Source organism: Engraulis encrasicolus, chromosome 22 (genome assembly GCF_034702125.1).
Source record: "Engraulis encrasicolus isolate BLACKSEA-1 chromosome 22, IST_EnEncr_1.0, whole genome shotgun sequence".
NCBI lineage: Eukaryota > Metazoa > Chordata > Actinopteri > Clupeiformes > Engraulidae > Engraulis > Engraulis encrasicolus.
This window is the reverse complement of record NC_085878.1, coordinates 7,910,410-7,931,902: the sequence shown is the minus strand read 5'-3', so window position 1 is coordinate 7,931,902 and position 21,493 is coordinate 7,910,410. Positions and strand designations below refer to the sequence as shown.

Here is a 21,493-nt window from a genome sequence, read left to right as displayed (position 1 = left end):
ACTCCACAGATCATTTTGGTCTACCCTATGCCTGCCATGGATGGCACTATAGCAAGGCAGGGCAAGGCAACGTGCAATTAAACATTCAAACACCAACTCAATGCAAAACTCAGAGTAGGCTAAATGTAAATAATGTAGGCCTGCTTACTGTTGCCACCTCAGTCTGACAAACTCGGTAGTTGTTGTTTTTGTTGTTGTCAACCCGCCGCGGCCCCCCTAACACGCCCTCACGGTCTCCACAGGGATCCCCGGCCCCCACTTTGAAAACTAACTAATATAGAAAAAGATGGCATGATGATGATGATCCATGAAATTAATTAGGGGGCCTTGGAATCTGCATATGGGCCTTGTGGTGCTTAAGTTTGGGAACCCCCGAGTTAATTACTTTTAAATTACTGCCAGGGTGGCTGGTGAGATTGAATGTATTTCTTGCATTCTTGCAAATGCTTTATAGCATTTGGCTGGGCCAATATCAAGCCCTGGGTCCAACGTTAAAGGTTGGGAACCCCCGCCATAGACGGCAGCTGTGTAGCGTGTGTGTAGGCCTATTGTAGGCCCCTACGTGTCTGTATTAGTACCATGTTAGTGTTTTTTTTTTCTTTTATTGCGTGCGTGTGAGTGTGTGTGTGTGTGTGTGTGTGTGTGTGTGTGTGTGTGTGTGTGTGTGTGTGTGTGTGTGTGTGTGTGTGTGTGTGTGTGTGTGTGTGTGTGTGTGTGCAGGGGCGCAACTCCTCTTTTCGGGCTTAGGGCTTAGGCCCCCTCTCTCTGGCGCCCCCCTGCAAGGCATATTTTGCATATACTGTAGTTGCGCCCCTGTGTGTGTGTGTGTGTGTGTGTGTGTGTGTGTGTGTGTGTGTGTGTGTGTGTGTGTGTGTGTGTGTGTGTGTGTGTGTGTGTGTGTGTGTGTGTGTGTGTGTGATTATTGTGAATGTATAGAACTAGATACATATATTTGATATGTTTAGTTTAATTGCACATTGGAGACTGCTTAAACGCAATTTCAAACTTCTGTGCTAATTTAATTATATAGATTTTTGACAATAAAGTAGGCCTGCTACTTGACTTCACTCGACTCGATTGACTGTAGGCCTACATCTGACTCGCCGTCCTCCCTCATCACCTGACGTGAATGTTGCTCTTGTCACGTGACACCCTCTTCTTTCATCCGTTCCTTCCTTCTGCGGGAGGAGGAGGGGGGTTATTGTAAATTGTCTCCATAATGGCGGACACATGTGGCCAAGTACTGCTGGGATCGGGCTTGACTGTCCTCTCCCACCCTCTTATGTACATCAAAGTCCTAGTGCAGGTAAGGCCGTGCTTGCTCTTTGGCATGGCGGTCCCAGCAAGCGAGCACGACATGTCAGCGGACGTGAAGGCGCGTTTGCGGTGACCCGCTGTCAGCTAACATTAGCTTGATCCCAATGGTTTTCTCAGTAAACCTGCTGTCAGTTCGGACAGGTATGGCTCATACTCTGTGGTCAAGTCAGCACCGGAGTTGCAGAGCAATGCCCCAACTGTATGCCTTCTGAAAATATTGCTCTAGTTCTAAATTGTTTGTTTGCTGTATGTTGTCTCTTTCTCGGCTAGGTTGTTAGCCGGCACTATACGTCACGAAAGGTCAAAGTATGAACGTTTGTCAATTCCGTGCTAGAAATGCTTGGATTTACTTAACTGGCTTAGAACACACCCGCGCTTTCCTGTGTGTACTTGCTTAAAATAGTCACTTAAACAGAAGGAGATGGGCTAATGTTTGTGTGGTTGCTAGTTTCAGTTTCCAAGTTGCTAGCATGAAATTGCGGCCAAGCAGCTAACTGTTTCAGGAAGTGTCCTTTGGCCCAGTAAGGTTATATGAGGAGTGATCAAGTTTGCCAGCGGTGTGTGCAAACATACCTTGCATTCAGTGACCTGTGTACTGGATGCAGATAGTGGGAAACACACCCAAGGCTCATGTGTGTTTTTTCTTCTTCTTGCGAGCTGTCATTGAAAGGGGCTAGCGTACTTGAAAAGCCTAGCTCTATTCTGTAATGGTTTGACAGGCGTTTGTTTACAAACTAGTTCTGGTGCCTGCCATCTGACAAACTTCTAGAGCTAGTGTCTGTCTGTCTGGCCGATTGCTGTCATTGGTTGCTATGGAATAACTGAAATAAAGTTATCATAATAAAGCGTCGCTGTTCAAAAATACAGAAACAACACTGATTATGAGGGTATTTTATCTATTGTTGTGCAAATTAATCAGGATTCAGGTAGGCTGTGAGGGGTAATTGCAAAGACACCCAGCAAACTAGTTATTCTGCTTGTAAATAAAGTAGATTTTGTGCTTAACTTGCAAGAAGAAGAAGAAGGAGAATAGACATGTAACTGGCATGCTTGGTTGGTGTTGAAATGAATGGTGTATTATGGGGCAGCCGTGGTGTAGGCCTAATGGTTAGGGACTTGGACAGTACATCACAGGGTTGTAGGTTCATTCCCCACCCTTACCAATTCCTTCCTGCCTCCATGGCTGAAGTACCTTTGAGCAAGCCACCCAACCCCACATTGCTCCAGGCACTGTGGCTGTATTATCCATAAGGGCCAATGGCACAGTGCCCATCAACTAGGGCTGCAAAATGTATCAAAAATGTATCGAGATCGCAATATCAAGAGTAGTGATATGCGTATCACCAAAATGACTTCATTATCGCTAACAAGTTAAACATGTCTGTGCAGTCCAATCACTAGCTAAATGTCAACAAATACGCAAGAAACCTGCCATGACCAAAGCCACGCCCCCCGCACGGACCGACAAATTAGTGACAAGAAAAACACTCTGCTATATTTCTGAATATCGTTTGAATATCGTTATCAAGGTATTACATGCTGTTATTGGGTATTGCTTTTTTTCTGATGTCGTGCAGCCCTACTGCCAACCATTTTCGACCATTGAGGAGGCACCACAAGACACAAACGTTGCTAAATATTGTTTATAAAGGGGGCACATGTGGGGTGTAGTGCCTGTGGGCAGCACACTGGCTTAATACGGTCAATATCCTGTAAATATATGTAAATAGCCTTGGATAAAAGCGCTGGCTACTGTAAGTGTAGTGTAGTGCAGTGTTTCCCAACCTTACCCCCTAAGCCTTTTTGTCATACCATGAGTACCCCCTCACTCATGCTCTATATCCCAATGTGACTATGCTCCATACATTTTTTTCATTTTTCCAAGTACCCCCTGCAGTGTGCTCGCGTACCCCTAGTGGTACACGTACCCCTGGTTGGGAAACACTGGTGTTATGTAATGTACTGTAATGTGTTGTTGTGTTGCAGGTGGGACATGAACCCCTTCCGCCCACATTAGGGAGGAACCTGTTCGGCCGGCAGGTCTACCAGCTGCCCGGACTCTTTGCTTACGGTGAGGAACAAACGTCTCTTCTGTTCTCCTGTAATGCCAATAGCACGGTGAAGTGGTAAACCTGGCTGAAGTTAACGCACAGAAAGGGGTAAATCCAGTGGTCGAGTTGTAAAATCAAACCAGGGTGGATGGTCAGAGATGGATTCTGATTATTGGTGGTTTGGGGGTTTCTCCCCCAAGAAACTTTTGAAAAAGTAGTTGTTAAAAGTGCAATTTTAACACAATACAGTATGTGTAGAGGGATGCCTGTTTTAGAGGGGATGTTTTTTGACCATTGTCATTGAGGGGGATGATTTTAGACCATTTTCATTGTAGGAAGGATGGCATCCCCCTACAACTCGAGCCCTGGGTAACTCATACCTGCCGACCATTACGCATTTTGTGTAGCAGATACGGATTTTGACATCAAACTACGGCGCTGTCACTTCAAAATACGGGAAAAACCAATAGCAACGTGTTTTCACGGGCCCTTATATATTATATTTCTCTGTAGACTTGCAACCAGCCAGAGTAGATATGGCTCTGCTTGCAACTCTCGCGCTGGCCTTTCCATTGGCCAGCAACGTGTGGGGGGGAAATATTGACCAATCAGAGCGCTGGTATAGGGGTCTTCATTTGTTGTCGCTCCGCTCGAGTCGAGGCATCAGCTGCAGATAGAAAGTTTGCTTCGAAGACACACAAGCAGAGAGACTACTCCTATAATCTCTGACACAAGTGTCCTCCTCCTGTCATCATATATTATCCATATTGGTGCTGTCGCTGTAGTTTTACAAGTGAGCACCGTCAAAATCACCGTTTCAAAGGTAAATGGGCTTTGAGAAAGGTAGCCTCAATGGGAATAGTGAATTGCGTCCAGTTGCTAAATCCGTAAACTTATGAAAATAAATAAAGCTCGAGGTCTGTCGTCCTGAACATAATGGTTCACCCAATGTTTCGCCGTATTTGACGGATATTGGACCGAAACGAGATTACTTCCGAATGAGAATGTGGTCGACTGCTGACTATTACTGCGCTATAAATTAGCAGATTCGAACTAAATTCGGTTTCCCTTTGCGTCGGATCATTTTAATTGGGGGAAATAAAGCGATAGTTCTGACGGTTGTGCTCGGAGTACATCCGTAATCTACCATGCCACCGTATAAAGACCTAGGAATACTGGAGTCGTGGCCCATTCTGTGAACAGGTGTAACAGGTATTGTGCGTCATACCAAAATATGCATGACTCCACGACTAGAACTATCCGTAATCACGTATGGCAATCTATTAATAAAATATATTATCCTGTCATCATGTATGTGCACAGAACACTGAACAATAGCCAACTCATGACGGCAAATGAGGGTAGATAGGCCAATATGTAGAGAAGTGGAAAAAAGAAGCGTGCATGCACCTCAAAAGTTACTGTGGAAGTTCCAAGTGGCCATTAGCCCTCGTCCATCAGTAGAGCCCATTGACAGTAAATAGAATATACTGTCAATGGTAGAGCCACATGACGTGTAGGCTACTGAATGGATGCAAGTGTGATTTTGATGTTAGCCCCCAAGGTAATAATATTAACCTGATATTATCCTAGCCTAGATAACGCCTGTCTTTATCTTTTTCTCTACAATCTGCTGATACTTCTTCACGGTGACAACATCACCATTTATTAATATTGGGTGAAATGATGTAAGAATCATTGCAATTCAACTTTTTGTTCATAAAAATCACTGAAATGCATCTGTATTATATAATCAAATTATACATTTCCCTACATATACCTTCTACAGCCAAAAAATGCAAAGCAAATGCTTCAATTTCATACTCGATTCCAGCTCCTTAACACCCCCCAAGTGACCAAATGCTCTGTTTGGCTGGTACATAGGATAACTTACTAGCCAGACTGGTGGTATGTTTGACTTGTAAGATTAACAGCCATATTGGCTGGTGATTAATAAAGTTAATTTAGAGGCCTGAATTCCAGCACACTATACCATAGCATTTTATTGGTGTCATGGTGTGAAAAAAAAAAAAAACATCTTCCATGAAAGTTTAATAATGTATGGTAGTTCAAAGTACTGTGAAGAGCAAGATAATCTGGTGAAATTGCCAGATACACGGGATGTTAGGCTAAAATGCATTAAAATGCAGGAAATTGCATCTAAGAAAAGCATTTTTTTCCCTGGGAGAGGACCCCTACTCCCCCTGTCTGAATGAAGTGTCCCATATCTTAGGTATTTGTTGCGCCGTGAATTGCCGCGCCACGATAAATTGCTACTCAAAAAAAAAATTCAAGGTTGGCAGGTAGACAGTCCACAGGTGTCATTTAGTTTTGAAAATGAGGACCCCAGGCTCTTCTATCAGATGATTTACCTTAAAGTTGATTAACCTGTTTTACTACTGAGCTAGCTTCTTGGAATACCCATACATCACACAATGTGATCAAATCTCATAGTGGGCTTTAAACACTGACATGCTCCACTTTTCCCTCATTCGTATCTCATGGTGCTGTTAGTGCAGAGTCTGTGTTATAACCTTATTGTCTTAATCGGTAAAGTATTAATTGGTTACAGTTCAGGCTCTCTGCATTGGCATAGCAATGTTGTTATAATGTAGTGGAGTGTTTTCAGCAATGAATGAATAGGCCGGTTGACGGGCCCATTTGCTATAAGAGGCTAACAAGCTCCTCTTTCATTTCCTTGACCACATAGCGTGCATTCCAATATGCAGACTACCTTCCTTCCTTGCTCACTTGTCTGCTTGTGACCTCATGATGACCTCACCGACGACAGAAAATTAATTCAATGTCTTGCAAAAGCACAATTCTAATGTCAAACTTGATTGTTTTCTCCACGGAGGCAGGATGTCAGCAACATGCGAGGCCACAAGAACACGTGGAGGACGGAAGTCTGCATATTGGAACGCACTCATAGTAGGGTTGCCATGCCCCAGTTCTATTGGCTTTAACCTTGACAAGCTCCACTTTTCTCAAAGTTCAGAGTTTTAGTGACAGGATTGTTTCACATGGCATGCTCATCCTCTTTTTGTAAGTCGATTTTTGAAAACGGCATCTGCTAAATGTAATGCAGTGAAATTCAACATGGTCCTATTTCAGAGCGCCGGCCTATAGGCACAGGCACGGTTTGAAAGACAACGGGTTGTTCTCATCAACAATCTTCGGATGTACTATTCATCGGGGCCAAACTCAATTACACATCCAGTCTCACATTTAGGCTGGTTTATCAGGCTACCTATTTCATATATTTTTGAAGGTGTGTCCAGAGAGGGTTCAATACAGTGATAATATTTCTCATTTACGATAATCCTTTGCCATTGTTTCATCTCCTCTCATGCTGTTAGGATGTTGTTTTATGGAATGTTTATCTTTATGTTGTTGTGGTCTTATGGTATGGACATCTTGATGCTGCTCGCGTTGTGTCTTTTTAGTATGGTTACCCTGAAGCTGTTGGGATGGTGTCTTGTGTCATGAGATTGTGCCTTCTGATGTTATGTTTATCGTGCTGGGTCTTGTTTGCATCTGGGTCAAAGACGTGCAAAATGAAATTGTCATTCAGTGTAACGGATACCTTCTGCTGACTCTTTTTATTTTATTTTTTCTCCAGTGAATTCATGAAAGCTTTTTTTACCGTTACAGTCAGCAGAAAGTATCCGTTACACTGAATGACAACGCCATTTTGCACGTCTTTGACGCATCTTCTTATGTTGTCATCATCCTCTTGCTGTTGTGTTGTCATTGTGGGCATCTTCCATTATCCTGACTCCTGTCCTCCACCTGTGATTGGGGCCTGGCGCCTCGCTGATGCTCCGCCTCCGTTTAGAAGACAATTACGTTTCTCCCGCCGTCAGCCTAGCCACCACTTTAGGGGGATTTTTCCCCTCTCAACATTGCTCTTTTGCTAGATATTGAATGTAACTTCTGTCGTCGTCATCACGAGGCCACACACAAGAGGGAGGAGGGGAGGTAGGATAATGGAAAGAATCGAGAGCGTTATCTCCGCATCCAAAGGCATAGTGAAGATCTTATGATATTGGAATGTGTTTTCTAATGGTTGTCATGGTGTTGTCCTGATGTTGTCATGGTGTCCCTGCATCCAAACACATAATGAAGATCTTATGATATTGGATTGTGTTTTCTAATGGTTGTCCAAACTTGAGCACACGTCTTTGAATTAGGTAGGGGTGGTTTGATTTATCTTTCTCTACGACACAATGTTTGGTATTGTTTTCTTATGGTTGCCCTGATGTTGTTGCATCCAAATACATAGTGAAGGGCTTATTATGGTATGGTAGTGTGTTTTCTTTTGGTTAACACATAGTGAAGGTCTTATGAAATGGTTTTGTGTTTTCTTTTGGTTGTCATGGTGTGGTCCTAATGGTTGTCATGGTGTCCCTGCAGCCAAACACATAGTGAAGATCGATGGCAAGGCGGGCCTCTTTAACGGCCTGGCTCCTCGCCTCTGCGCCGGAACCATCGGAACCATCGTACACAGCCGAGTACTTCAGGTAAGAGACGTGTGTGTGTGTGTGTGTGTGTGTGTGTGTGTGTGTGTGTGTGTGTACGTGTACGTGTACGCAGGCCTTTCTGTCTTGCAGTATGTGCTTTACTGTATGAATCCTGTGTGTGTGTGTGTGTGTGTGTGTGTGTGTGTGTGTGTGTGTGTGTGTGTGTGTGTGTGCGTGCGTGCGTGCGTGCGTGCGTGCGTGCGTGCGTGCGTGCGTGCGTGCGTGCGTGCGTGTGTGTGTGTGTGTGTGTGTGTGTCACTGATCCACCAGAAATGCCCTTTCCTTCTCCACTGCTGCTAAATTAAGAGGTGGTAGATTATTCCTGGCATTGGCAGACGTTCAGGCCTCCAGCTGCATGTATATATATATATATGGATGTGCACTTAATCTGTTTTACTTTTTTATTTCTTTTCATGCAGAAATGCCAGGAGGGTAAATACGAGGTATGTGTGTGAACCAAGACCACATCAACAGTCCACAGTACATCTATGACCTATGCCATACTTCCACCACCACCACCACCACCACCACACACACACACACACCCACACACACACACAAGCACTCTGGTGATGATTTAAAAGCATAGAGGCCCCAGAGTAATCTCTGAAGCCTTAAAGAGTGTAGTTTTGCAACTACAGCTCTTGTTTGTAAACCTGTGTAAATTGGACATGCTATGCTTAACAAATCCGCTCGTTACCTAGTGTTGGCTTGAATATTAGATTTGACCACAGGTACATCACTTTACTCATGTTGATTTTGTTTTGCAGATCATCGGCAGCAGTAACCAGAAGGAAGAGGAGGGATCCCTGCAGCACGTAGTCAACGAGGTGAAAGCAGACTTAGCCCTTCAGGATTCAACAGTTTATTGATATTGTGAAAAAAAGGGCAACGAGTACAACTGTATCCAATGGCCCTTATAAGAAGCACTATGTAGCTTCCTCAAGTTCTTGAGTTCTCTTTGTCATAAATTGCTGTTTCTCTTTCTTCACAATGTCTTGTTGTGTGACTGTTCTTCTTCATGGTGTCTCTTCCTCTTCCTCCTGATCATGGTGTGTCCTCTTCCTCCTCAGACGACCAGAGAGATGATCGCCCGCTCCTGTGCCACTATCGTCACCCATCCTTTCCATGGTAACCACACCACAGGCCACTTGTCCCTGAATGTACAGTAACTTGTTTTTGGGTCAGGCTGGTAGTATAACTAATGCTGTATTATATTATTAGCATTAGTAATACTACTAAGTGTTTTCAGTTGGAAGTACACCAGCAAATGAAAACACTTCTAGCCTACCAACTAGCCTACATCAAAGTTCCTATAGTCATATCCTTAAATACGGGCTCTGACTACAACATGCTGCCAGCTATCCTCTGCACCGTGTAGTAGGAGGTTAAGTGAGTTTTGACTTCAAGTCATGATGCAAAGGTCCCCTTTGGCATGGAAGTACCTTGGGGTCATACAAATAAATTTATCCTAAGACACAAGTGAGATCACTCTTTTTTTCGGAAATAAACACGTTTTTTCAAAATGGCCGCCAATGCATCGAAAAATTCTCTATAGAGTCTATAACTTTACTTCTGTTACCGCCATGATGACAAACTTGGTGTCAAAGTATACATTTTTGGGGTCAAGGAATCCAATAAAATATGTCTCAAGTAAAGAAAAACAACAGTTTATCCATAAAATGATAATTGGAGGTAAAATATGTGATTTTTTTAATTAAAAAAAAGTGTGCCAAAAGCATATTGCGTTCATACGTTAGTTAAATACATATCAAATAAGTGTTCAATAAGTGTATTGTAGAGAGTAGGACAACAACAACTATGTTCACAGTTTGAGGTAGTAACTAATTAGTAATTAGTCCCTATTTTTGACTCATTTCCCGATTTCTTCCCGATTTAATTTTTTTCCCCGGAAATATCCCGGATTTTTCACATTATCAAAAAACCACTGTTGGTCCAGTAGGCTATTTATAGGCTACCCACGGCCCTTTCCGACGAGCCACACCCCCTCTTGAAGAGAGAGACAGAGGGTCTTGCTTTGCTACCTGCCAGAATACGGTATGCCAGATACCACCAAGAATTGAAGTTCCTTAAAAATACGAGCTGTCAACTTCGAGCTCCGTAGCGCTTGAGTTGTGTGCCCACTCTTTTCCTCAAAAAACATTTTTATGCAACGCATAAAACAGCCTCGGAACAGCGAATCATGCGATTAACCTAATCACAACCTGTACCAGCACAAAGTTTTGCACGAACAGACAACTTGTGCGACAAAACAACAAGAAGAAACTCATTTAGCTCATTTCATTGTTTTGTTTTCATTGCATTGTTTCTCCACGCTGTAAAACGTGTGCTGAGGGATTTTAGACAGGACCTGTCTTTGCACGCGCGCTGTTGTGAAAAGCAGAGTAGAACTGAGTAGAGTCCGATCTGTCTCTGTCATCCCGTTGACTGTCAAAATTTGGCCTTTAGAAAATTTCCCGGATTTTGGCTTAAAATATGGAAATTTTCCCGGATTTTGGGAGCTCAAAGTTGACAGGTATGGTCTGCACCTGTCTTAAATAGATTGGTGTGCGATTTGAATGCAATCCTATGGAGAATCATGATCTGCTTCAGTAGTCACAGTGCATATTGACATACATGTTTCTTTTAGGTGTATTTTAGATTGCCAATGTTGACAGCATTCATGCATCCCCAACCATGTCAGTCCCACTACCATGCTTGGCTATTGAGAGGATACACTTTTTTTTAAAAAACTCACTTGTTTACCACCACACATGCTTGACACCATCTAAAGTATATGTTCATCTTGGTGTCTTCAGATCACACGACATGATTCCAGTGATCCATATCCTTGGTCTGTTCATCTTTCTTGAGACCAAAATAAACAAATTTGCTTTACTGAAGCAGATCATGATATTCTCCATAGGATTGCATTCAACTCTCACACCAATCTATTTAAGCCAGGTGCAGACTCAAAATGTAAAAGTTCAATACAAAGAAAAGAGGAATATGTCATATGACTGATTCAAAGCAAAGCGAATTCTGTGATCAGTCACAGGGAGCAGATTGGTGTTCTGGCCCCACTTCAGGCAGTTAAGGGTGTCTTCACAACTGGTGGTTTTGACAACATTGACCATAACCCTTCATCAACGACAGCAACATCAGCCCTCCATGGAACATGCATCAGCATTCAACAGCAATTTTCCTCAGACAGCCAAAATTCTAGATCCAGCTAAAATGGGGAATGAGGATGTGATATCCTTGCCACTTCACTACACAAGCAAGGATCTAGATGTGTCTCTGCCACCCGATGAGGTCTTATATGTTCCTGCCTTGAATACCAACAGTCATGATCCTCATCCAGCCTCCTGTCCTCTCATCAATGTAATTGAAGAAGGTTACCAGTGGTTGGAGAGAGTCCGAAGCCTTCTTATGAAAGAGAACCTTGAAGCTGGAGAATGGATCTCATGGGCTGCATATTATGCCAGCCTTACGGAGGCTACTTCATGCCCTCCATCCAAATCATACATGTTGCCACTGTTCACAGAGTCATCTACCAGCCCCACAATGGCTTGGCATGCAACGAAAGTCCTTAGAGTGATGGTTCGGAGAAGATTGACTCTAATGCCATTTGAACCGTGACAGCCATCCAGTAGTCCACCCGAAGTGTTTTCTGGCTTAGGCTTACATCAACAGAGTTACAGAGTTATTTGATGTTTATTCTGGATAGCTTGTCACAAGCGCACATGGATCCCAGACAATATCTCCAAACGTACCCCACAAAAACCCCACATGTCAAGACACCAAACTTCTACAGTAGTACAAATATGGTATGTGCTGACAAAACGAAGCATTTGGAAATTTGTAAATAGTCCAGAAGTTTATTATTATAAACACAAGCTGAATAGCTTTTCTGCTGCTAAAACTGTACCGGTGTTACTTCCGTCATCTGAGACTAGCCCTTAAAAGTCCTCAATGAAGCTCATATTAATGCACAATGAAAAGTGAAATCAGCATCAGTATTGATAATGAAAATCCTTGTCTAATTGATAGTAGGTAACATTTGAAATATATTTTAACTTTACTTAAATCCCTCTTCTTCCACAAAAGAAAAGACTTTGATCACATGCCACCAAGCAGTGATGCACTCCATCAGCACCTCCTGATAGTAGCTTATCAGGTAAAACAATTTTGCATAGGGGCATAATATAACTGTGCCTTACAATATTGGAGGGCATTTGTGTCACAAATCATGTTTCTCTTTAGAGTGAACATGTATGGGGCAATAGACTTGCCAAACACCATGCAGCAGTCTCACCATCTCTTTGGGGATGGCAGCAAGATTCCGCAGATGCTCCACCAACACCTGTCTACACTACAGCTGCCACTATTTCTAAGGACTTGCCAGAACTTAACATTTGCAAGTGTAAAACTAATTGTAAAGCACCTTGCAATTGCTTCATGCAGAAGCTGCCTTGCATGTCTCTCTGTGGATGCCATGGTTCATGTTCCCATAGTGCTGTAATGTCTAAATAGAAAGTGTTAGTAATGCATTTACACTAAGCTATGAGTTTTAATCACTCTTGTAGGTATGACATGCCTACTTCAATCTGTGAACATAGTTGTTGTTGTCCTACTATTCTCTACAATACACTAATTGGACACTTATTTCATATGTACTTAATTATTAGTAATGTATGAACGCAATATGCTTTTGTCACACATTTTTTAAATGTAAAATATTGCATATTTTACCTCCAATTATCATTTTATGGGTAAACTGTTGTTTTTCTTTACTTGAGACATATTTTATTGAATTCCTTGACCCCAAAAATGTATACTTTGACACCAAGTTTGTCATCATAGCGGTAACAGAAGCAAAGTTATAGACTCTATAGGGAATTTTCGATGCATTGGCGGCCATTTTGACGCTAAGCTATGAGTTTTAATCACTATTGTGGGAATGACATGCCTACCTCAAACTGTGAACATAGTTGTTGTTGTCCTACTCTCTACAATACACTATTTGAACACTTATTTGATAAGTATTTAACTAACGTATGAACGCAATATGCTTTTGGCACACATTTTTTTAATTTAAAAAATCGCATATTTTACCTCCAATTATCATTTTATGGGTAAACTGTTGTTTTTCTTTACTTGAGACATATTTTATTGGATTCCTTGACCCCAAAAATGTATACTTTGACACCAAGTTTGTCATCATAGCGATAACAGAAGCAAAGTTATAGACTCTATAGAGAATTTTCGATGCATTGGCGGCCATTTTGAAAAAACGTGTTTATTTCCGAAAAAAAAGAGTGATCTCACTTGTGTCTTAGGATAAATTTGTTTGTATGACCCTAAGGTACTTCCATGCCAAAGGGGACCTTTGCATCATGACTTGAAGTCAAAGGCCCTTTTTTTTGTCTTAACCTCCCTACTACTGGGGCAGCTGGCATTCTGAATGATGTAAAGCTAGGTTTATACGGGTACTGAGCCTGCCACGGTCGTACAGAAACCAGCCACCACTCCCCCCATACGCAGAGATGAACGGACATGTGGTTCTCCCAGGCTTAAATGTCCGTCGTCGACCGGTACGCTAGCGGACAGTGTGAGATCCTGATTGACCTGGAATTGACATAATCCGCGCCGTGTCCTTGAATTCTCAACTTGGAAAAAATGCCACGCCCTCTATTGTCCTCTAATGCGGACGGAGGCAGCTCAATGAACAGCCCCCCCCACCTCTGGTAGCGTGCTTCCTGTTATGTCAACTTTGGTGCAGGAGAACTCTAAACCTAGCTGAAGACGCAAGTACAGCTCCCTTGCACTAAGTGGCGTGGATGTAATGAGCCCCCGGCTGGGATTTGCTGGGTTGGGGTTGTGTCTACCTGGCACCACTTGTGTTGTGATTAAGCTTGACTTGTACATGTGTGTCTTCCCTCCTACCCTTCAGTAATCACCCTGAGGTGCATGGTCCAGTTCATCGGCAGAGAGGCCAAATACAGGTGTGTAGACGTTTTCGTCATGTTCATTTAATAACGCTACATTGCATTACATCGTATTTGGCAGACGCTTTTTCAACAAAGCGACTTACAATCAAGGATTTAATCATAGCCAACATAACTAGCAGATACGAAGTGCACAGGAAATACAGTATACAGAACAACAAGTGCCGATGCAAAGGAGGGTTATTATTTTTTATTTATGTATTTTTCCAAGTAAAGTAGAGTACACACACACACACACACACATACACATCATGTCATGTAATAACGCTACATCTCATATCACACCTACATCTACGACTCCTTACAGTGGTAACAATAAATACGTCATAATAATATTATAGATAGCATGTATTTGTATAATGCTATTCCTGCAACATGCAATTCTACTGTAGGTGCAGTTTTGGCAGGAACGCATTAGCCATTTTTAAACTATTGGATCTGCCGGATGGAGTATGTGCGATGTACACTCTTTACGATTTAAGATGAAAACTGATCGTCTTTTCCTTCTTATCTTCCACAGTGGCGTATTCGATTCCGTCTTAACGATTTACAAAGAAGAGGGCGTCCTCGGATTTTTCGCGTATGTACCTCTGATACAGTGATGCAAAATAAATGTATTTACTACACTCTGTTACTGATGTGTGGAGGATAAGCTGTTGTGTAATATTTGTTGTTGTTGTTGTTCTTGATTTTGTTTATCGCTCGTCCTCCTCAGTGGGCTGATTCCTCGTCTCCTTGGTGACGTGTTGTCCTTATGGATCTGTAACATGCTGGCCCACCTCATAAACACATACGCCATCGACGACTCCGTAAGATTATTACTATTGTTATTATTATTATTCTTATTATTATTCTTATCATGGATATTATACAGTATACGCCATCGACGACTCTGTAAGATTATTACTATTGTTATTATTATTATTATTTTATTATTATTGTTATTATTGTTATTCTTCTTATCATGGATATTATACAGTACGCCATCGACGACTGTAAGATTGTTGTTGTTGTTGTTGTTGTGTGTGCTATCCCTATGCAATATTTTATTTTTATTATTATTACTATTATATATGCTATCGATGACTCTGTAAGGTTGTTTTTTTTGTTGTTGTTTTTGAACACATATGCCATGCTACTGAGTAGAAAACAATATTTATGTCAGTGAAATGAGAATGTGGAGGGTTAAAGTCTCCACTCCTGTTTCTCGGACGATTTAAGTCTCCACTCCTGTTTCTCGGAGGGTTAAAGTCTCCACTCCTGTCTCCTATTTCTAATTACAGATGAGCCACACAGGAGAGATCAAGAACTGCTCTCAGGCCGTCACTGGGGTGAGTTGAGTCTTCCACTATATTATATTGTATTGTATTGCATTGTATTATATTACATTATATTATATTCGGGTATATTACATTATATTATGCTATCTTAGGGTATATTAAGTCAGGCCGTCATCGGGGTGAGTCGAGTGTTCTACTGTATAATATTATATTATATTATATTACGTTATATTATATTATATTATATTATATTATATTATATTATATTATCAGAGATTCTAAGAGTTTCCAGTCTCTGATATTATGTTATCTTATGTTATATTATGTCAGGCCATCACTGGGGTGAGTCGAGTGTTCTACTGTATTGCGTTACGTTACGTTACATTATGTTAATGTTGCGGTGCGGTGTGGTTATGAGGAGGTGATGTGAACACAGATGGAACCACAGTTCTGTTGCATGAAGTCTATTCTATTCTATTCTAAGCGCCAAATGCAATGTAATGTAATGTAATGTAACTTATACTATATTATATTCTCAACCCGGGCAATTGGTGGCAGCCTCCGGAACTGGTGTGTGAATGTGGGAATGTGTATTTGAAAGCACTGTGTGTCAACTGTATAGTTGTGATAAGGTGCTTTATAAATACATTTTGATCAATTCATATTTTATAGGACAGTGTTATCACGCTGCCTGCATGTATTGGAGAGTTGTGCTGAATGCGGTGGTTTGCCACAGTGTGTTTGTGAATGATCTGCAAGGAAAGAGGTTTCACAACATCACACTTGCATAGAGCAGCTGGATTGTTTGCAACATGGTTTGATTGACAGTGAAGACTTACACTAACTTGTATGAAGAGTTATGGCGTGTGGTAAAAATGCATTATGTAAATGACATCATCTTCCTCCTTCTTCTCCTCCTCCTCTTCCTCCCCTTCCTCCTCTCCTCTACTCTCATCCAAATCCTCCTTCTGCTCCTCATCTTACTTCTCCGTATCTCCATATCCGGCTCATCTCCATCCTCCTCTTCCCCCTTGTCCTCCTCCTCCTCTTCTTCCTCCTCCTCCTCCTCCTCAGTTCTTCGCCAGTATGCTGACGTATCCCTTTGTGTTGGTGTCAAATCTAATGGCCGTCAACAACTGCGGGTAAGATGAACCTGTGTGTGTGTGTGTGTGTGTGTGTGTGTGTGTGTGTGTGTGTGTGTGTGTGTGTGTGTGTGTGTGTGTGTGTGTGTGCGCGCGACTTAGTGATTTCAAAGTGTCCGTGTTGAATGGTCTGATTGCCAGGGCGGCCATCTTTATTAAGCTTCAGTTAGTCAGAGGGGGCGGGGCAGGAGACTGCTCTGCTGAGATAAGGTGCTGTTTCTGTTGCCCCCATGACACAATGAATAAAAATTAAAAAAGAAGAAAAGAAGAACCCGAGTGCGATCCACTTTTTCACCCCCATGACACAAGCCATTATCCTAAATGCCCTGTGCTTGTGACAAATGTGCTTTTGCAAGACGTTGTGTTAGACTTCTGTCGTCAGTGACATCATCATGAGGCCACAAGCCATAGAGGTAGAAAATAACACTAGAGAGGACACAGCAATTTGCGACAGCACTGGGAAATGGCAGCTGGAGCTTCCCAACTTCCGTAGGTAGTGTAGGTACTTTCAGGCAATGCAATTCAATGGAGAACACGCCCACCCCTGTCAAGAAATTAACTAAAACTGTGTAAATATAAAGTAACACTTTAATCAAAGACCAGATTTGAAATGTCAGGCTATATATCTACTGAAATCATATGAGTCGATAAAATACATTTAAAAATCAAATATATTTAATATAATATATATTAATATATATTTTATGAACATAGTTAGCAACACACTTCAACTATTGTCCTTGTATAGTGTGTTGATGGACATTTTCACATGATTAAGCCATTTTTGACAGAGGTGAGCCTCGTTCTCCGTTAATTTCCATTTCTCTGATCTACCTCCAGATAATGGCCGCTACAGTTTGCCGTAAAAGGGGGGGCGGGGTCCTCTCTAGTGTTATTTTCTACCTCTATGCCACAAGCATGGGGATAATGGGAATAAAGACATGCTCTTAGGGCTTCCGCACACCGGCTCCGACAAAGTGCTGAGCACTGCTCAGCTAAAATTCAATTCCATTGTTTTCAATAGAACCACGCACACTAGCGCCGATGTCCGCGGACATTCGCCGATGTCGGATAGCAATTGGAGACAAGTTCTATTTTGTCGGCGCCACCCATTGACTATCAGTGCAATGTTCGTGTGAAATTGGGTCTGGGGGTCCGAATTCTGTCGGAAGCAAAAGCGCGCCGCAGTGCTGTCGGAGCCAGTGTGCGGCTGGCCTTAGTCTTTTCCCAATGAGACTAGAGGCTTATTCTTTTGAAACTCTGTAGTCGAAACCCCGACCTCCACCTTTGGAAAGTGCAATAGCACGGATACTCGGATCGGAGAAACACTAACTTGGAGCAGTTGGGTGTACTTGGAGCCAAGTACTTGGGTGTACTTGGAGCGAGTTCGTTAAACTTGAGTGTTTTCAGACATTTTGTGTCCCCAGCTGCTGCAATAGAACGTATTTACAACTCGGCAGAATGAACTTGGGTCTACCGACAACCGAGTTTCAAAAGGAGGAGCCATAGTACTCTTGCCCGCATAACACTGAATACTTTTTTGTGATCAATGTGCGCTGCTCAATAACATAACGTGTGTGAATGAGGACCTTCACAGACCTACTGTGATGCTTCTCAGAGAAATAGGAATGAACTGGTGTATAGCAAAGCTGTTTGTGTGTGTGTGTGTGTGTGTGTGTGTGTGTGTGTGTGTGTGTGTGTGTGTGTGTGTGTGTGTGTGTGTGTGTGTGTGTGTGTGTGTGTGTGTGTGTGTGTGTGTGTGTGTGTGTGTGTGTGTGTGTGTGTGTGTGTGTGTAGCCTTGCAGGAGGCCTGCCCCCCTATGCAGGAGTGTACCCCACATGGGTGGACTGCTGGAGACACCTCAGCCTGGAGGTAAGCAGCCCAGTCACAACACACACACACACACACGTTTTATCTACTTATTTATTTGTTTATTTAAATGTTTTATTTGTGGAACCCGAATACCTTTAACCTCCTCTCCCTCTGTCTTTCTCTGTATCTATCTCCGGTCTCTCTCTCTTCTTCTCCTCCTCCTCCTCCTCCTCCTCCTCCTCCTCCTCTTTCTGTTTTCTGTCACCTTCTTCCCTCTCATTTTTTTGTCTGTCCTCTCCACCTCCTCTCTATCCTCTTCTACTACCTCTGTTGTCTCCACCTCCTCTCTCCTCTGTGTCTTCTTCATCTGCTCCATCTCTGGCTTCTTCTTCTTCTTCTTCTTCTTCTTCTTCTCCTTCTTCTCCTTCTCCTTCTCCGCGTCTCCAGGGCAACATGAGTCGTGGTAACAGCTTATTCTTCAGGAAGTTGCCTGCAGGGAAGATCTACGCCATCGAGCAGAAGAGGTTTTTCTAACGCGGCGACAGTAGCTGTGGCAACGGCGACAGCAGCAGCAGGCGTAGTGGCGTTTCAATCTGAGGGGTATACTAAGAAGCCGGTTCAGGAGTAAACCAGGTTAAGTTCAGAGGTAAATCATCTAATAGAAGAGCCTGGCGTCCTCATTTGCTTAACAAAATGAGGACTCCAGGCTCTTCCATTAGATGATTTACCTCTGAACTTCACCTGGTTTACTCCTGTACCAGCTTCTTTAGTACAGCCCCCTGATGGTGTCCGTGGGGTTCTGGCCAGGGGACGAGCTCTTATCCTTTGTATGCACTTGTTTACAATAACAGACTATTTTTGGTTGTTGTTGTTCTTTTTTTTTGTTTTTTTTTTAAAACAACAAACTGTTAAGTCTGGCCGACAACAAGTATAAGATAAGATAAGACAGCATTTTCAGCATAAAACTCCAGCTGCTTTGATTGGAAATGTGAAGAGCTTTATTTTAATAATAACAATTAGAGGATTTATATTGATGACTAATTGAAACTTGAGGGGCTTGTCACGTCATTAGGTGGGGGAGTGGGAGGGAGGGAGCCACAGCATCACATAGGTGTCTATCAATGTGGAAGTGTCCAATCAGATTTGCCATGGGGTGGGACTAGTGGGTGGAGAGCAAGTTAGCCACGCCTTTCTCCCACAAATCGGGCTCATGGTCGGCACGGCAACCTGACTCCCAAGGAGAAAACACGCCCACCTGACTCCTCCGAGTCCGAATGACCTCCGTCTTCGACTTTCAGTCGGCAATTGACCTTGAGTCAAGGTTAAAAGGTGTCCAGCCCTCCCCCTAAAGGGAATACATGCATGTAGCCGTGTCCGAGGTTTAAATGGTGTACCGTCACGTCAGAGGGTGTGAGCCGTAATTGGCTACAATGATGTTAGCATTGTGGCCCTAGAAACGGGCCCGGTGCTGACACACACACATACACACACACAAAATGCCCCTCTAGAGGAGGACAGACTAAATGATTAAAGCGGCACAAAGAGGCCCCTGTGTTGTCCAGTCCTGGCCGGCTGAGGTCTCGGCAGCAGAGGCCCTAACACTGAGCTCCTGAGTTATCCAAATAAACTGCATTCTGAGGGGACCCGGCCCAGCCTGTGTGGAAACTTATTTCTTTCTTCTTTTTTGTATAGTTTTTGTTATACACAGAAGATGGCGCATTTTAACAACCATTTATCACAGTCATTTGGTATACTGTCAGTGCGTTACAATATGCGACCTTGCCTCCTCCACTTGTGCTTGTCTCCTCGTACCAGGAAGTAATGTGTCATGATGACATCACTGACCACAGGCTTATATTTCAATATCTTGCAAAAGCTCAATTGTAATTCCTTCTTCTCATTTGCAATTGGGATGGTGAATGAAAAACATTCCCTCAAAAGTTGTTGTGGCTAGGCTGACAGCTGGGAAACTTTATCGGTTTCTCCACGGAGGAGGGGCCAGGAGGTGGGGCGAGGAGACAAGCACAAGTGGAGGAGACAAGGTCGCATATTGTAACGCACGCCTTATATTGTAACAACACAGAGCATGTGCAGCATCAGGTTGTGCAATACAGGAGTCATGTCTTTTCCTCTTATGTAGGACAGTTCTTTCTTTGACTAGATATATGAAAGGAACCGTTTTTCGATTGTCGCATATTTGCCGTATTTCATGTATTGCACATGATTGTGCTCGGCCCACAAGATTGTTCCAGATTTTGATTTTGGCCCTTAGTCAATTTGAGTTTGACACCCCTGCTTTAGAGCATTAAGCATGAAGTAGTTTCCATTTCAAGTCTGGGGTGAGTTTCTCAAAAGAGAAGTTGTTAGCCTATTAGCAACTTCGGTAGTTGCCAATGGGTAAATGCATTGAAAACAACAAAGTAGCTAATGTAGTCAGCAACTTTGGTTTTGAGAAATTCACCCCTGTAATGTTTTCCAAAGTCATGCCCAGTGTTGCCAGATGTGTCTGATCAAATCCCGCCCAAAAGGTTCTCAAAAACATGCCTGTGGTCCGTCAGGGTGAAAGGTGTATGAGCTATGCTGCCCCCTACAGGTTATAACCACACAGAGCAAGTTGAGAGGTGCAGCCGCTGTTTTTCGGGAGGGCCAATTCTGCCTCAACCATCCTGTTCAGTACCTTTATTCATTTATTCAAGTTAACATTGTAGAGGTGGAAAGCTTTTTTAAGAGACATGGCCAAGATTACGGACCACATGGACTTTTAAAATAAATAAATAAAAAAACATATAAGAAAAATAGGATGCCATCTGTGAGTAGGCCTACAGATCCAGAAGGTACTAGGCCTACATCAGAAATGGGAAAACTACATAGAATTTTTTATTTTTTTTCTCATTATGACCATATGAAAAAAAAACAGTTCTTGAGTGTTTGAAAATGTATTTAAATTAAAAAACAAAGATATCATATTTACATAAGTATTAACAGCCTTTGCTTAATACTTTGTAGAACCACCTTTGGCAGCAACTGCATTCATTTTTTCATTTCGAAATGAAAGAGGATTAAAAGGGAGGTCAGTGTGTTTCAACCTTTCTTTACATTGAAATTTTACATTTTGAGTCTGCACCTGGCTAAAGTAGATGGGTGTGAGTTTTGAATGAAGTCCTATGGAGAATTTCATGATCAGCTTCTGTAGTCACAGTGCATGTTGACATGCATGTTTCTTCAGGTGTATTTCAGATTTCCAATGTTGACGGCATTCATACATCCTCAAACCATGTCAGTCCCTCTACCATGCTTGACTAGCCAAATGATGCACTTTTTTTTGGTATAACTAACTTATTTACCACCAGACATGC

General features: G+C 42.5%; 1 protein-coding gene across 1 annotated transcript; it reads left to right on the top strand.

Annotated features, from left to right (window-relative positions):
* Window positions 1-1,132: 1,132 nt before the first annotated feature.
* On the top strand, window positions 1,133-19,789 carry mtch2 (mitochondrial carrier homolog 2). The gene is made up of 13 exons (XM_063188495.1): window positions 1,133-1,306; window positions 3,304-3,388; window positions 7,785-7,891; window positions 8,311-8,334; window positions 8,662-8,721; window positions 8,965-9,022; window positions 13,848-13,899; window positions 14,423-14,482; window positions 14,618-14,711; window positions 15,186-15,233; window positions 16,257-16,324; window positions 18,122-18,197; window positions 18,585-19,789. Exons 1-13 carry the CDS (start codon window positions 1,220-1,222, stop codon window positions 18,669-18,671), a joined length of 906 nt encoding a protein of 301 aa, XP_063044565.1. The 5' UTR covers window positions 1,133-1,219; the 3' UTR covers window positions 18,672-19,789.
* The last annotated feature ends 1,704 nt before the right edge of the window (window positions 19,790-21,493 follow it).